General features: G+C 42.5%; 1 protein-coding gene across 1 annotated transcript in view; it reads left to right on the forward strand.

Annotated features, from left to right (window-relative positions):
• STT3B (STT3 oligosaccharyltransferase complex catalytic subunit B) overlaps window positions 1-10,332 on the forward strand; it is a 110,123-nt gene extending 99,791 nt beyond the window's left edge. The window contains exons 15-16 of the mRNA XM_083188649.1: window positions 194-406; window positions 7,874-10,332. Of these exons, the coding sequence (XP_083044775.1) occupies window positions 194-406; window positions 7,874-7,954 (294 nt within the window). The 3' untranslated portion in view covers window positions 7,955-10,332. The remainder of the gene's footprint in view (window positions 1-193; window positions 407-7,873) is intronic.
• The last annotated feature ends 7,129 nt before the right edge of the window (window positions 10,333-17,461 follow it).

A 17,461-nucleotide genomic window follows, 5' to 3' on the forward strand; every position in this document is an offset into this window, starting at 1 on the left:
ATAGCACTGTAGTGGGATCACAATGGGAATGCATTGCGGTATCTTTGCATTGCAGCGGTGTCCCGTGTAAGTGAATGGGAAGGTGGTTGCACGTGAACTGTGTATGGTGTCTGAAGTTATCAGTAATTTAGTGCATCAATTGCTAGTGAACATACTGATCATGTGCACTGACTTCATTTGTCTTGTTTTGTAGCTAGATTTTCGAACCCCCCCAGGTTTTGACCGTACACGTAATGCAGAGATTGGGAATAAAGATATCAAATTCAAACACTTGGAAGAAGCTTTTACATCAGAGCACTGGCTTGTGAGAATATACAAAGTGAAACAGCTAGAAAATATAGAGCCACTTGGCCACAAGCCGAGAGTGACCAACATTGTACCCAAACAGAAGTATTTATCGAAGAAGGTAAGCTGGATAAACACTTATGTGATGTTTTACAGTACAAACGATTCCTAAACAAACTTCATACCCTAGCAGAATTTGTGATTTTCTGGCCATTTGTCAGAGAATACGAATGATAACTCTAAAACCTTTCTTTCACTCATGGTTAGTGGTTGGGTGAAGCCATTTATTGTCAAACAACTGTGTTTGCTCTTTCTAAATCCTAATGACAACTGAAACTACCCAAGTGACCCTGAGAAAGTTTACATACCCCAGTTCTTAATACCTTGTATTGCCCCCTTTAACATCATGCAGATGGTCTGTTTTAATATTCTAGTTATCTGCATGCTTATCATGCTTAGTGTTGTCTTACTAATATACACTTTGAAAGGGAGTAACGGTTATTACATTGATTTGTGCGGGTCAGGAATGCAATTGTAAAGCGTTTGGTTGAGGGACCCACTACTAATATAAGCCACCAAGACAAAAACTATGCACAAGTACAGATGTGCAGGGTTCGGTTCTACCCAGATGTACTCAGGATCCTGCTTTGAAAACAATCGATGGTCACATGTTTTGGATATTATTGTTATTATAATTTTATTTATAAAGCGTCAAGTGTTTCGCAGTGCCGTACAAATGAACAGTACAGGGAGACAAAACTTGGCATAACATTGAATAAATAACTAAAATAGAGTACAAATAAAGAGCGCCACAGTTCAATACTAGATTGTAAGCTCCTCCGAGTAGGGCCCTCTTCCCTCCTGTTGTCAAAGCCCACTTCTCTTCACATTTCGCTCACAGCTCTCCTTTACACTCAGTGACCATCTTCATACTCATCTCCATCATTGGCCTCAAGCCTCTAGTTGTATGTTGATTGGGTCCTCACTACTTACATTTAAGCTGTAATGTGTATTGAACTGTGGCGCTCTTTATTTGTACTGTATTTTTGTTATTTATTCAATGTTATGCCAAGTTTTTGTCTCCCTGTATTGTTCCTTTGTACGGTGCTGCGAAACACTTGTGGCGCCTTATAAATAAAATTATAATAATAATAATAAATACACATTACAGCTAAATTTAACCCCTTCCCGACAATTGACGTACATTTACATCATGGTCGGGAAGTACTTCCCGACACATGGCGTAAATGTACGTCATGGCATTTAACTGTCACCGCGTCTATAGACGCGGTGACAGTTTCAACATGTCTGCTGTCCCTGACAGCAGACATGTCCGTGCATGCCCAGGGGGGGCTGCGATGCCGCCCCCCCGTCGGCGATCGCTGTGATTGGCTGTTCAGTGTGAACAGCCAATTACAGCGTTTTCCTGTGTCACCGGCGAATAACGTTCGCCGGTGACACGGGATCGGAGGTGATTGGTGCTGTAAAGTACAGCACCAATCACCGCGGGGTGTAAGGGTGACACTGGTGTCACCCACCTCACCCCGCCCGCCCCCAAAGGCCGTGATTGGTCCGTCGGACCGACGGACCAATCACAGCCATGGAAGGGGGTTTAAACTAACGGTGACTGCACTGCAGACGCCATTCCGGTCTGGAATAGCGTGCAGTGCGGTCACCGTGCCGAGCTGTCGCCATTTACTGACCAGAACCTTGCAAAATACTTACCTGATCACTGCAAATATCTTGCCTGCTTCATCACTGCTTGTGTGTGCTGGATGCTTCCTGGATCCTGTTACTTGTGACTTCCTGTGCTGCAGTGTAATAGCGTTAGTTAGATAGAGAGAGATAGAGAGAGAGATAGAGAGAGATAGTGTCAGAGAGTGCTATATTTTGTGCTGCTGCAGTGTAATAGTTATAGATAGAGAGAGAGAGAGATAGAGAGAGAGAGATAGAGATAGTGACAGATTGTGCTATATCTTTTTTAAATAACTGACTGCTGCCCCCCCTTTTGTGCTGATCAGTATAAATTAACTGATCAGCAACTTTTGGGGGCGCAGGTTTTTTTTATATATATATATACCTGTCACTGCTGCTGCTGCAGTGTCATAGAGTGTTAGATAGTGAGAGATAGAGAGATAGAGAGAGATAGTGACAGAGAGTGATAGAGAGTGCTAAATTTTGTGTCTGCTGCCCCCGCCTTTTGTGCTGATCACTATATCTGAGGTGATCAGCAACTTTTTGGGGGTGCAGAGGTTTTTTTTTTTTTATATATATATACCTGCCAGTTGCACTGTCAGTTGCACCAAAGGTTGTGCACCTGCTGCCCCTCACTGGTAATCAGTGTCGCATCACTGATCACCTTTTTTTTTTGTGTGTGTGTGCTGTGGGGTCTTTTTTTAATTTTTTTTTTACACACACTGTGATTTTGTGGGTGTCCTGTGGCCGCTGTGCGCTGATCAGTGACGTACATCACTGATCATCTTTTTCGGCACAGGGTTGATCTATTTTTTTTTTAACCCCTTCAATTTTTTTTTTTTTTTTTGTATAAAGTATTTTTTTTTTTTTTTTGTATAAAGTATTTTTTTTTTCTGCACTACATACACACTACACACTACATACCCCCCGGGTTGAAATAAAGTTTGTACCCCCCCCTACACTATACACGTGTTGAAACATTTCACTACCAGTAACACAAAAATAAAAATGGCATCCCAAATGTCATCCCAAATGTCATCCCAGTCATCCAGGAGAATGTATTCAGTGGAGGAGGCATATGCCATGCTTGCCTCTGACTCTGACACAGCCAGTGAGGCAAGCGGGGAATTTGAAGGATTCGTCTTAAGCTCCTCTTCCTCCTCTGATGATGAGGGACCCCCTCAAAGACGCCCCCGTAGAGCAGCTGAGACCCCCCCCCCCCCCCCCCCAATAATTGATCTCGTATGGACCCCACCACCAGACAATTTTGAGCCCCAGGTTCCTGAGTTTTTGGCCATGCCAGGAATCCAATTTGATTCCACAGGTCTCAGAGAAATTGACTTTTTCAAATTATTTTTCTCTGATGATTTTATAAATTTAATGGTGGACCAAACTAATTTATATGCCCAGCAGTTTATTGCTCAAAACCCCACGTCATCATTTGCTAGGTGGACCCCTGTAGATGCAGTAGAGATGATGACGTTTTGGGGTCTGGTGTTTCATATGGGCATAGTAAAAAAGCCAGAAATTAGGCAATATTGGAGTACAGATGTTCTGTACAGCACCCCATTTTACCGTATGGCCATGCCCCGGGCTCGATTTGAGACGATTCTTAAATTTATACATTACACCGATAATGCACAGTGCCCACCCAGAGATGATCCCACCTTTGACCGGCTATTCAAAGTCAGGCCGGTCATTGATCATTTCAGTGCCAAATTTGAAGAGGTGTACATCCCTGAAAAATGATTTGTATCGACGAGTCCCTTATACATTTTAAAGGAAGGGTTAAATTCCGCCAGTACCTTCCCAGTAAGAGGGCAAGGTATGGCATAAAAATGTATAAACTGTGTGAAAGCACCTCAGGGTACACCCACAGGTTTAGGGTTTATGAAGGGAAGGATTCAAGAATTGAACCGCCAGAATGCCCCCCCTCCCTCGTAGGTGTTAGTGGGAAAATTGTCTGGGATTTAGTGCACCCCTTCCTGGATAAAGGTTATCACCTCTATGTGGATAACTTTTACACCAGCTTCCCCCTGTTTAAGGCCCTTGGTTCAAGAGGTACAGCAGCTTGCGGTACTGTGCGCAAGAACCAAAGAGGCCTCCCAAAAACGCACATTGCCCAAGTAATGAGAAGGGGTGAAAGCAGGGGAATATGCAACGAAAATATGTTGTTGGTCAAATATAAGGACAAGAGGGATGTCCTTATACTGACAACAATTCACGGAGACAGTACCACCTCCGTCCCTGTACGAGGTACCAGTACCCACACCTCAAAACCTAATTGTATCCTGGATTACAATAGGTACATGGGCGGAGTGGATCTTTCAGATCAGGTACTGAAGCCGTACAGTGCCCTGCGGAAAACAAATATCTGGTACAAGAAGGTGGCCGTGTATATCCTCCAGATGGCACTGTATAACGCTTACGTGCTATTCCGTTCTACCGGCCAGAGGGGGACATTTATGCACTTTCAAGAGGAAGTCATAAAGGGCCTAATATTTGGGAACCAGCAGGCAGAGGGCCCCAGTACTTCTAGTACTGGCCCCCGTATTGTACCAGGGCAGCATTTTCCTGATGAAATCCCCTCCACTGGAAAAAAGGGCAGGACACAAAAAAGGTGCAAAGTTTGCTATAAAAAGGGAATAAGAAAGCAAACTATTTTCCAGTGTGACACTTGCCCCGACAAACCCGGCCTATGTATAAAGGAGTGTTTTAAAATATACCACACATCTATGGAATACTAGGTTCATAATTTCACCGTGCTTCGGGGGTCTTGCTAATGCCACATAGCACCCACCATTCATTCCACCAGAATCTGAGCCGCAAAATCCAAAAATCACTCCTTCCCTTCTGAGTCCTGCCATGCACCCAACTGGTATTTTTTGGTCACATGTGAGGCATTGCCGTACTTGGGAGAAATTGGGGCACAGATTTTGGGGTGCTTTGTCTCCTTCATACCTTCTGAAAATGAAAAATTTTGAGCCAGAACTGCATTTTTGTGTAAAACAATGTAATTTTTCATTTTCACTGCCCACTTGTATCAAAATTGGTGAAACCCCTGGGGGTTTGAAATGTACACTATACCCCTAGATGAATTCCCTGAGGGGTGTACTTTGCAAAATGGGGTGACTTGTGGGGGGGTTCCACTGTATTGGTGCAACATAGCACCCACCATTCATTCCACCAAAATCTGTGCTGCAAAATCCAAAAATCACTCCTTCCCTTCTGAGTCCTGCCATGCACCCAACTGGTATTTTTTGTTCACATGTGAGGCATTGCCGTACTCGGGAGAAATTGGGGCACAGATTTTGGGGTGCTTTTTCTCCTTCATACCTTCTGAAAATGAAAATTTTTTAGCCAGAACTGCATTTTTGTGTAAAAAAATGTAATTTTTCATTTTCACTGCCCACTTGTATCAAAATTGGTGAAACCCCTGGGGGTTTGAAATGTACACTATACCCCTAGATGAATTCCCTGAGGGGTGTAGTTTGCAAAATGGGGTCACTTGTGAGGGGGTTCCACTGTATTGGTGCTTGGGGGGTCTTGCTAATGCGACATAGCACCCACCAAAATTCCACCAGAATCTGAGCTGCAAAAATCACTCCTTCCCTTCTGAGTCCTGCCATGCACCCAAATGGTATTTTTTGGTCACATGTGAGGCATTGCCGTACTCGGGAGAAATTGGGGCACAGATTTTGGGGTGCTTTGTCTCCTTCATACCTTCTGAAAATGACAAATTTGGAGCCAGAACAGCATTTTTGTGTAAAAAAAATAATTTTTCATTTTCACTGCCCAGTTGTACCACAATTGGTGAAACCCCTGGGGGTTTGAAATGTACACTATACCCCTAGATGAATTCCCTGAGGGGTGTAGTTTGCAAAATGGGGTCACTTGTGGGGGGGTTCCTAACTTTTAGCATCTTATGGTGCCTAGAAACCTACATGGTGCCTAAAAAATAATCTCATAAAAAGGAGGCTCCAAAATCAAGTAGGTGCTCCTTCTATTATGAAGCCTGTGGTTTGGTCAACGTGCACACTAGGGCCACATATAGGATATTTATGAAAACAAAAGAATTGGGGGAATCAATTTTTAGTCACATTTCTCTAGTAAAATGTACTGTGTTCCTTAGAAAAATGTATTAAAATTGCAAATCTGCAAAAAAAATGAAATTTTGAAATTTCACCTGCACTTTGTTTTAATTCCTGTGAAACACCTAAAGGGTTAACAAACTTCCAAAATGCTGTTTTGAATACTGTGAGGGGTGCAGTTTTTGAAATGGTATCATTTATGGGGGTGTCTCACATACAAGTCCCTCAAAGTCACATCAGAACTGAACTGGTCCCTAAAAAAATCAGTGTTTGAAATTTTCTTGAAAATTTGAGAATTTGCTATTCATATTGTAAGCCTCCTAGTGTCCAAAAAAATTAAAAGGAAGTTGAAATAATGATGGAAACATAAAGTAGACATATGGTCTATGTTAGTTATTAACTATTTTGAGTGGTATGATTATTTGTCTCACAAGCAGAAAATTTAACATTTTGCAAATTGCTAAATTTTCCATTTTTTTACGACATTTTGGTATTTTTCACAAAAAAACACACACTGTATCGACCCAAATTTACCACTAATTTGAAGTACAATGTGTCACGAAAAAACAATCTCAAAATCACTGGGATAAGTAAAAGCAAAAAAAAGTTATCCCCACTTAAGTGAGACATGTCAGATTTGAAAAAAAGGGCTCTGTCAGGAACGCAAAAACTGGCTCTGTCAGGAAGGGGTTAAATAGTGAGGACTCAATTAACCTACTATAAGAGGCTTGAGGCCAATGATGTAGACGAGTATGCGGACGAAGATGGTCACTGAGTGTTTGAGTGTAGGAAAGCTGTGAGTGAAATGTGAAGAGAAGAGGGCTTTAACATTAAGAGGAAAGAGGGCCCTGCTCGGAGGAGGTTACAGTCTAGTAGGAAGGGGAGACAGACAGATTACAAGAGGTGCAAGCACAAGAGGTGCAAGCAAGTGGGTGGTGGCTAGATAGCAGGATATGAATGGGCAAGGGGTCTGAGAACCAGCTAATTTATGCAGGACTAGTTTATGCAGTGGAAGGGTACGCTTTGATGAATAGGTAAGTTTTTAGTGCCCATTTGAAGCTTTGGATCCCACTGTGACTGGTAGATTTATGAAGCAGCGCTGTGGGGCATATGCGTTATCCCCGCACGCTAAAGCAGGGGATAACGCTTCACTTCATTTATGACACTCGCGATGCGGGTGAGTAACGCTCGGCGCTATGGGGGAGGAAAGGTAACATATATACTTTAGGGGGAAGTGGGCGCCTGCCTCATACCTTATTTATCAACATCCTTTGTGGCCACGCGCTGCTGCTTTTAGCTCTTGTACATAGCGCCGGATTTTTCTGGCGCTGTGTAGTAGTTTAAACTTTATTGGTCCTCTGCCTGGCTGACGGAGGTTTCTCTCCCCGGCGCCTGCTGGTCCCCGCCGTGCGACGGATGTATCTGCGCATGCGCCGGGTACACATCGCCTGACAAGGTAACCGGCGCATGCGCAGTACTCGGGAGAGGGGGGAGCGCACAAACGTTATGGGAGGAAGCGTATCCCCGGCAGGAGGGGATAGCGCACTCCCATAACGTACAGTCGAGCATTAATAGATTAGGGTGATAGACAGGTTCTCTTCACCACGATAAAGTGGTGAAGCGAACCTGCGCCCTTAAGGAACCTTAGGGCAATATTAATAAATCTACCCCTGAGAACCGGATAACACAGAACCCGCACATCTCTACATGTCAGTGAGCAGTAACATTCCCTATATAATCAAATACAAATGTTCAGTGTGCACCGCTTATCATTAGCGTAAACTTTGTAACTTGTTTTTCAGACATCCAAGAGGAAGCGCGGTTACATAAAAAACAAACTGGCACTGAAGAAAGGCAAGAAACCTAGCAAGAAGACGGTCTAAACCAACTCATCTCACAGGAAGAAGTTGTCCTAGAGATAACCAGTCTTTGCCTTTAAAATGAGCTCATGTTTCTCTGTGACATGAGAGTACAGAACCATCTTTTGGTCCAGGATATTGTACAAAATTTTCAGGCAATGTCTGATTACAAAATATATATTTATTGGCTTATTAAGAACAGCTGTTTTAGATTTGTAATGTGAAGCCAGACAGAGCTGCTGTGATCGAGTAACAGCAGAGATTTTCCTCTTCCTTTTATTTTTTTTTTTCTTTGTAAATATTATTTTGAAATCCTTTGACAATTTGGACTGATTGCACCAAAGAGTCCTCTAATTTGGTTGACATATACATACTTGTCAGTTCCTTTTTTTTTTTTTTTTCAAAAATAATAAAATGAATGACGTAACACATGAGCTGTGTTTTTTTTTTCTTTCAAAAATTTTAGTGAGAAAGTAGGCATACTTTGTGCCACCTCTGGGCATTTTTAAGGTAGCAACGTAAAGAATTTGTTTAATTTGCCCACACAGCTTCATTGTTGCAGCCTGTTAGTGCAGTTAGACGTGTGCTGTAGTAACCATGTTAGTGCATACGGCATTTTCTGCCATGTACGCTAACGATCCCAATGATTTTTTTTTCTAAAGTTCTTTTTTTTGTGGATTGTAGTGGTTTTCAACACATACCTGCTGCATTATTATGGTGATTACCTGACTTTGCAGTGTGTACAGGCATCCATATGCCTGTGATTGGATAAAAAAGTAGGATAAAAAGCATGAGGTCTTGAATGAAGTAACACTTTATTCCTATAAGCTGGCGAATATATATTTGTTTTCATTATTTTTTTCCTAACTACAAAAAGATGCACAAAGGATGTCTATTTTGTTGTGGGGATTTAAACTCGCTGCTGTGGGATTTTACTTTTCTATCGGTACAAAAAAGCGTAAATTATAAACAATCAAAATTTTGTCTACGACAATGAGTGCAGCTGAAAAAGTTTCAGCTGCTTTCAACCATTCAGTTGCTAAAAGGGTTCAATGTATTAATATGTACTGGTCTTAGGAACAGGGAAGGAGCCATGTTGTGCACTGAATCTGTAGTCCATTAAGTTGGTTAATCATTTAAATTGAGAATGACTATTGTTTCGGTCCAAAAGTGAGCTGCTTCCACTGTGGGTGACTGGTCCACTTTAATACCATAAAGCCTTAACAGCATTGCATATTCTCCCCATTGCTATGATGCTATTGATTTACAGTGCTAAGCCTTTTTACTCCTGGTCCGTGTGCTAAAAAATTCCCACACCGTTTAGTGTGAATGGGGAAGCCCACAAGTGTAGAATGTTTTGATATACGCAATCCTACTAAAATGTTAGCATTTACATTTTTTAAAGTTTGTTACATTGAAATCCTCTAAATAGTTAGTAAGTAAACAAATCTAAAATTTTGGCCAAGTCTGACATTAGGGGGTATTCAATCTGTGCCTATATTTCCCACAGGTGGAAATATCTGCATTCGCCTATTCAGTGCTGTCCTTTCCGACAGCATGGAAGGCTGTCAGATTCTTCTTTTTTTTTTTAAGTTGAATCTGTTTTGTCGGAAAAGGCTATGGATTGGTGAATCTGTGTAAAGCTTCCGACAATATACAGCCGTTTTTGCAGATCCACGGACTTTCCAACACTCGACAGTTGGAAACATTGAATACAGACTGTCGAGTTGACATCGGAATCTGGCGAAAACGGCTGTGATTCAGACTGTCTGCAGCATCCTAACAGTCAGAATCCAGATTGATACCCCCATTATATATAGAGGGTGTTTGAAAAAACCCAGAACTTTTGCTTTTTTTTTATTTTTATCAAAATCTTCTATAGTGCAGTCTGCTTAATAGGGTATGTTTTTTTTTGTTAAGTTTTGTTTTTTTAAAAATCAAGATGACAAATTTGTCACTATAATGCACTAAAATGTAAATTGGGTTGAGCATTTGGGTGGAATTAAAAAATTTTTTTTTGCTTTATGCAGATTTGAAAAATTTTCTTTTTTTTTGGGCATATGTTGTAGTTTCGGGGAGTTGTGTTTATGTTTTTTATTTTGTTTTTGAATATAGTTTGAGCAGAAAATTTCAACCATAAATACTGTATTACCCTGTGTTTTAGGATGTATCTTTTTTAATATATAAAATAAAAGATCAGACGTGGTGGCATATTACAGAAGTATCAACTTTTTTTTTTTTTTTTTTCAAGCTTGTGATATTTTTACATACCATGAAGCTGCATCACTGTTAAGCATTTGTATGCGGCTCTAATGCCATTGAAACATGCTGGCAATCTGTATATTGGATTAAAAACTTTGGAAATTGACAATAGAAGAAATAAAGATTTAATTAAGGTTTTATGTGAAGTGTCATGTTTTTGTTATCAGTTGATGAAATTTAAGTTTGGTATTTTCATGTGATTATTACGTTTTGGGTATGATTAAACTACATAAAGTAGATATTTTTGGTTTAAATACATTTATTTGGATAGAACAGATGTTTGAAGAATTTACATTGTGAAGAGGAATGCAGTACAAGCTAGAATGTTTTAAAATAAAATAGGTAGAACATATTTTTGTTTTTTTATTGCCCTTTCTTTATGTGAGTGGGAGAAGCAAAATTCCTATTGAATTATAATAGACTTGCTTTAAGGTGCGTACACACGGGTGCAATTATGTATGAAATCGCTGGCAAAATGGTCGCTCAGCGACCATATTGCCAGTGATTTCATGTGCAGCCGGCGATAGATGGCTGGGAGCGCGCTCCCGCGGCCAGCCCTTCATGGTCGCTGGTCGCAGGAGCATGCTCCTGCGACCAGCGGCTTCCCCCAGCGATCGCCGGGCAGGAGGTCAGCACCGGAGAAATCAGCGCTGTTCTCCCATGCCCTGCGACGCTGCTCCCTCCTTCCATCACCTGCTGCTGCGCTCGGCCTCCGCCCCGTAGCAGTGTCTCCTTTTCATCGCTGATGAAAAGGAGACACTAGCAATATGATTGCTGGGGATATATTGCTAGCAATATATCCCCAGCAATCATATAGACCCGTGTGTACACAGCATTAGTGTAGCCTTCTGTTGTATTCAAGTAAAATATGTCTGTACAGATTTTGTAACCGTATTGCTGCTTCACAGCACTGAGGTCTTTGGGTTCAACTCTTATGATAAAGTGTAGTGCGTTTGTGTATTTTCCTTGTTGGTGTGGGTTTCCTTCCACACTCCATTGCTTGTGTTGACCTGTCAATGTTGACCATTTAAATATGTCAAACTACCCACTGTTGACCATTAGTGGTCAACCATGAGTGCGGATACCACTCCAAACATACTGGTAAGTTACCTGGCCACTGACCAAATGAACCCTGGTGTGAATGTTATTGCATGTATGCATGGTAGGGAATTTAGGGCCTGATGTAGGTTGGAGCCGGAGACTCCACCCGCTTTCCATCCGAAACACCCCACCACCCTGCCTCAGTTTCCCCTCCACACCACATCATGCGAGGGCATGTGTACAAGAATGATTTCTCAGTCCTATGACGTCAGCTGCCCGCCCCCAACAAGCATCTGCCCACCCGCATACCCATGGGAATGACCATAAAATGCCCATTATCTAAGGTGTGTTGGTCTGTCTGAGGTTGTACTTTATATACTGGGGTGGGCAATTATTTCAGCTGGGGGGGCCACTTAATACTTCCAGCAGATATTTAAGGGCCACACTTCAGAAATAGAGGGTGTGTGGTCACTCAAAAAGGGGGTGTCTTTGAATGTATTGTAGCACACATATAACCCTTTACACATCATGCAACACAATAGTAGGCCCTTACATTAGTAATTCCACACACCTACCCCCATTAGTAATGCCACACCTGCCCTTCTTTAGTTATTCCAAACACCTGTGAGCCAGCCTTGAAAAATGGTGCCAATTGCAGCCCCATGAAGTAATGGCGACTCTCCCATCTACGGCTGTAGTGACATGCAGGGAGTGGGCGGCTCGGCGCTACTGTATGTGTGTCCGATGGCAGCTTGTGCACTTGATGTAGTCTTGTGGCCTCTCCCACATGCGCTGCGCCTGCTGCAGCCACCACTGACTACCTCCGCACGCCAGTCCTTCTGGCGCCCGGTCGGCTACCCTGCCGCCAGCCCTCTTCAAGCACCCGATGTGGCATTGCAGGTGGCATGTGACATTTGGTACTGGGAAAAAAGGCGCTTGTGCACCAGAAGATGCAATCAGATGCAAAGGGACATTGCATCGGATCGCACAAGTGTATGGGCATCATAAGTTATTGCAACCTCTGGAGGGTACAGACTTAAATCAAACTTATTTCCTCAGTCTGTGTGTAACATACATTTTTTGGCCACTCTTACTCTTAGAGCTCTTCCTGGTATGAAACCTTGTTAGGTCTTCTTGTATACACTATATCATACACACAAGTGCTTTCCAAAGATTATGAAGATTAATGGGATTAAGTACGTTAAAGTTATTTATATAGAACACACACATTCCATACAGAGGATGGAGTATTTTAAATCCGTCTATGACGAAGAGGAGTGGTCTCCCCCCAGGCAGTGGCAGAACAAAGCAGCCCTTCGATAAAAGCGGCAATAACACCGTAATGTAGTGGCAGATGTAATGACGCACTGACTTATTACTGTAGGGCTTGCCACTGTACCAAGGCGGGAAGACTCAGAGGTGAGGCTCTTCCATTCTCCCTCCTCCACTTCCTGTTCAGGCTGCATGGCGTTGAGGGGGTTACTGGCCCAGAAGCTGCTACTTGGCTCACCGTGCAATGCCTCAGACAGAGGCTGCATGCATTGGCACCTAGACAGGAGAAAGTCCGCAAGAAATGAAAGATTTGACTGCAATACAGTAAATGCACAGCTGCTGTTACCCTTCAAGGTGCTCTCCCACTATAGCTCCACCCACATTATCCTGCCTATTTTGTCATTCCCGGGCTCTACAATATGTGATGGTGGCCTTGACCACACTAACACAGACTAGTTAGTTTTGTGTTTTTATCCGAAGACAAGTATTCTATTCGTACATTTGTGGAGTGTTGGGGGGAAAAAAAAAAACACCCAGAAAATGTTCAAGCTCAGGGAGAAGCCTCATACAGAGTGTCCATGCCTGTGAGGCAGTAATGCTAGCCACTCCAGGTGTGGGATCAATTGGTCAGTAGTTGAGCTTGTTTGGTCAACATGCAAAAGGTGATCAGGGTTGATCTAGATCATGTGCCCTTGCATGTTAACCACTGTGTGTGTAGACTACACCGATTTTAAATGCGCAGCGCCGCCGTTCTGAATCTGTCCAAGATTCAAAACGGTCTGGTCAGATAATTAAGACCAGTCGCTCAGAAGCTCCTGCTCATCTCCTGCATGTGTGGAGTGGGCGTCTGAGCAGGGGAAGCGGCACTCCGTCTGGCCATTTAGCTATGGCCAGACGGCCCACCGCAGCAGCTGTTTCACAGAGCGTGGTCTTTAGTTACTTGCTGCAGGGTGAGTTGCCATTTAGAGCCATCTGCAGATGTGAGGGGAATGGCAAGGGTGTAGTTGTCTCAGAACCTGGGCTCGGGATTAACTAGTCTAACCAGGTTTAACAGAGTTTAGGGAGAGCTATCATTCCAGTCACCATCGACCGTGATACAGATGGCCAATCAGAATGTGATGGTGGTGCTTTGTGGGTGTCAGTCAGGGGTGGAGCTATGCTCCATGCCCAGGCACTTTGAGAAAAAAAAAAAACATTGGTTTTGCTGTGCCATTGATAGAGGGAAACCATCTGGTTCTTCTCCATCGATGGCAAAAGTATTCGACATTGGCCATAAATCATCAATAATTTTAAATCGTCGATGGCCATCTCGAACCTAGTTACCTGCTGCAGCTTCAATATACTGTACTCCTACACATGCTAAGCACAGGCTGTCATTTGGACTCAGACCATAACCACTACAGCACCAGTGCTTCCAGGTTCCTGCTCCTAGCCTACATCCCAATTTCCCTGCTACAGGACAGTGAGCGCTTTGCGGTGTGTGTGTTAGTTGGGAATAAGTTCCATTATTATGTTGGGGTTTCTCTTTCCCTCTGTTAATTTATCAACTTCTGGTCTCTCTCTCTATTCATATTTTCTGTGTATACAGTGAACGCGTGTCTGTGTGGAACATTGACTGGTAGGTCTTCCGTAATAGCTTCACAGAAGCAGTTTACTTGTATAGGCTGTAGTAATAAATTTACTGTACACCCTGAATGCAAGAACACACAAAGGTCTTGCTCTATCCCTGAAGCTTTGGGGTCTGGGGAGCTATCACCTACTCCATGAGCTATGCTGTAGGTGTGGGCGATGGCTAATATAGCCTCAGAATTAGCTAAGGCCTGCAAATAAGAACCTGCATGGGCATCAAGCCTTTCTAAGTCTGTGTAGAATTTAATTATTTTTTTTTGTGAGCTCCTAAGTTTCCCTTGGCAACTTTGTTCCGAACAAAAGACAGTTACTGACACTTCTACAATCTGATGACGAAGACCTTCCTCTTGATGACATGGCAGAAGGAGAGTGGGAAGAAGTCCCAGTAGAAGCTCCTCTAGACTCAGAGCCAGGTGCATTAGGGGTTGAATCTCTAATCCTAGCCGTTTGGCAGGTTTTGATTTTGCCGGAAGACAAAGCTCCGGATCTGCAGACGTTTGACTTAATCAGGAAACAACCAAAGCCAATTGTGGTGTTCCCTTTGTCAAATCAAGAATAGTTTGCGTCTGCCTGGAAGCAACCAGATAAACACTTACAGGTTCATTGTCTGTTCGGTTCACACTTCCCTTTTAAATTATGTTCACACTTCCCTTTTAAATTATGTTCACAAGTCAATCGTGCAGCACAGCCAATGCTGGTATATCATGCAGATATAACTCTCTGTATAGCCGACCCTGCAATTGTCAGCTACAAAAGCCATTAAATAAGTGGCCGGGCATATTCAAATGGGTCTGCTGCCAAATATATCAGGTGGATGATTGGTGTGTGGATGCAGAAGATCATTTGTTTATATACCTTACCAGTTATTAGATTAGTCAGCGGATCAGTTGTCTACTCAGGCTTACGAAAAAAAAAATTAAACAGGAAGATATAAAGGATACAAGTGATGGAGACAGCTTGTTTTTTTCTTTTTTGTAAGTGCTCATTTTGGTAGTTGTGAAGTTCATTAATAGCATTACTCCATTTATTGTCTCTCTTACAGTTTTGGGATGTGCATCTGACGTTTGAGTAAAAAAAGATGTGATGGATATCTATATTAAAGGTCAAAGACCCTGTGATATGCTGTTTTCATACTCTCTAAAGCAGGCATTGGCAATAAGTGGCATTTTGACTATCTAGTCGTGATTGCCTCGCCAAACTGCACCATGTACGTGGCTTTACAGTCTAAAGCCATTTACACAGAGTGATTTACCTAGGTTAGGCAAACTTGCACCGTGTGTACGATGCGGAAGAAAGTGACGGTGCCGGCAAGTTAACTTTGATTAGTCGCACGCCATAGGCCAAATAACTGCATAGTCAAATCGCTAAATGCACGCAGCAGTCTGCCAGTGTGTACACCCATTAACTGCGTGTGCAATATTTATAGGGTACAGTCACGATTAGCTCACATAAGAGGCTGTACTCAGACGTAGACTCGCACAATGTCACTACATCCTGCTGCTCAGTTTGAGCCAGCCCTGCACAGGTACACACTCTTCTGCATTTTTCCTGATCGGGATGGTAGGGTGGGCCGATGTGTGTGTGTGTGTGTGTGTGTTCTCTGTTGTTCATGTTGTCTCCCACAGCAGCTGGGAAAATGTGACCACCAGTTAAGGGATTTGAAATGAAGCCCAGACTGAGATCCGATTGGAGGGTGTTGTATCCTCTCCTCCAGGCTCCACAGTCATGTCCCAAACCACTGATCTCTATATGGTTTGTGGGACAATCTTTGGCGTAACAAATTCTGTGCAGCCCTTGGTCACTTTGTAGTCACACCTTGTAACCTATTTGTGGGTATATACAAAAACGTTTAAAGGAACTTCTGTCACTAAACTTTGTTACACCATCGTGTAATGAAAGTGAATGATGAGTTGGTAAAATGAGGAAAATTCTGAATGATGCTTCCATTTTGATTCCCTTGTTATTTGTTCCTTATGATCATGTGCAAACCATGTGAAATACAATAATTAGTGATGTAACATCATGTTTAATCGTATCACATCAAATTATTTGCATACAATACATAAAATAAAATATCACAGTATCTATAGATGTAAGAAGTGGAGGCGTTATGTGATAGGTGTGATTTTTGGAGCATGTGGATCATAATCAGAGGATCCGGAACCTCTGGCTCTGCTCCTTGTTTTTCACACTGCCTGCTATGTCCGTTCCGCACTCTCACTTGCTGGTTTTCCTTGCATCTGTCAGTATTTTGAATGAAAGGTGCCCATTGCGGGCATCACACCGCACGGTACAAAAAGTATCTGCTGCACATACTTTTTGTACTGCCCGCAAATCGCACACAAATCGCACACAAATCGCATGCAAAACGCACGCATGCGATCAGCCCGATAACGCTTCGCAATGCACTCTGTTTATCGCAATGTGTATGGGCACCTTTAGAGTTTAAGTCTTGGCATGGGACACCACAAAAACCAGCCCAGCCAAACCAACCCAATAATAATGTGATATAAGTGGTGCAAGTGCAGTGTTAGATGTATAACAGCAGATACTGCATGTGTTAGGAGCGTTATAGAGGTGAAAAATAATTGTGTGAACAATTGCTCCTTGAGCAAGTACTATGTTAAGCAACTTCTATCACCTTTTTTTTTAAATAATGTGACACCTCTGTGGATGGCCAGGAGAGACGGTACCAGTTGCACAGTCCTACCATACACATATATTTCCTTTTTATAATCCAAATGTCCTCTGAATTAGTTTAATTATTACAGTATGAAAGCACATTTTTTCATAGAGATTGTACATTGATGCAACATACCGTTTGAATACCTTATTTTAGAATCAGATAAGGTGAGGGATCATAACCATAAAGATCTGTAATATTTTGTTATTATGGGCTAGATCAGGCATTCCCAACCACGGTCCTCAAGGCACACCAACAGTGCAGGTTTTGTAGTATCAATACGATATAAATGTAACTAGAAGGACAATAAGTGAAGTGCGCAGTTTACGTACTCTTTCCGTAACCTGCTTACCCTTTAAACCTAGCTACGTGCAAACAAAGCGTAACGGACCTTTTCCGTGTATTGTCGACACCAGTAATTGAGTATCCCTTCGCAGTACTTAGTACCTAAACTGCGAATACCTTTAAGGACAATGTCCGTAATACACCTTTATCGCTAGATGCGAATATTAGTCGAGCCAAGGATATAACTCAAAGTAAGGAGATAGATTCTCCAAATAGTGTATTTTAGTCCCTAGCGGACAACAGGGGGTTACAGAAAGAAGGAACACAGTATAACACGTGATACAGTTAAATTAACAATA

This window comes from Crinia signifera, chromosome 5 (assembly GCF_055691185.1).
Source record: "Crinia signifera chromosome 5, ASM5569118v1, whole genome shotgun sequence".
Classification (NCBI taxonomy): domain Eukaryota; kingdom Metazoa; phylum Chordata; class Amphibia; order Anura; family Myobatrachidae; genus Crinia; species Crinia signifera.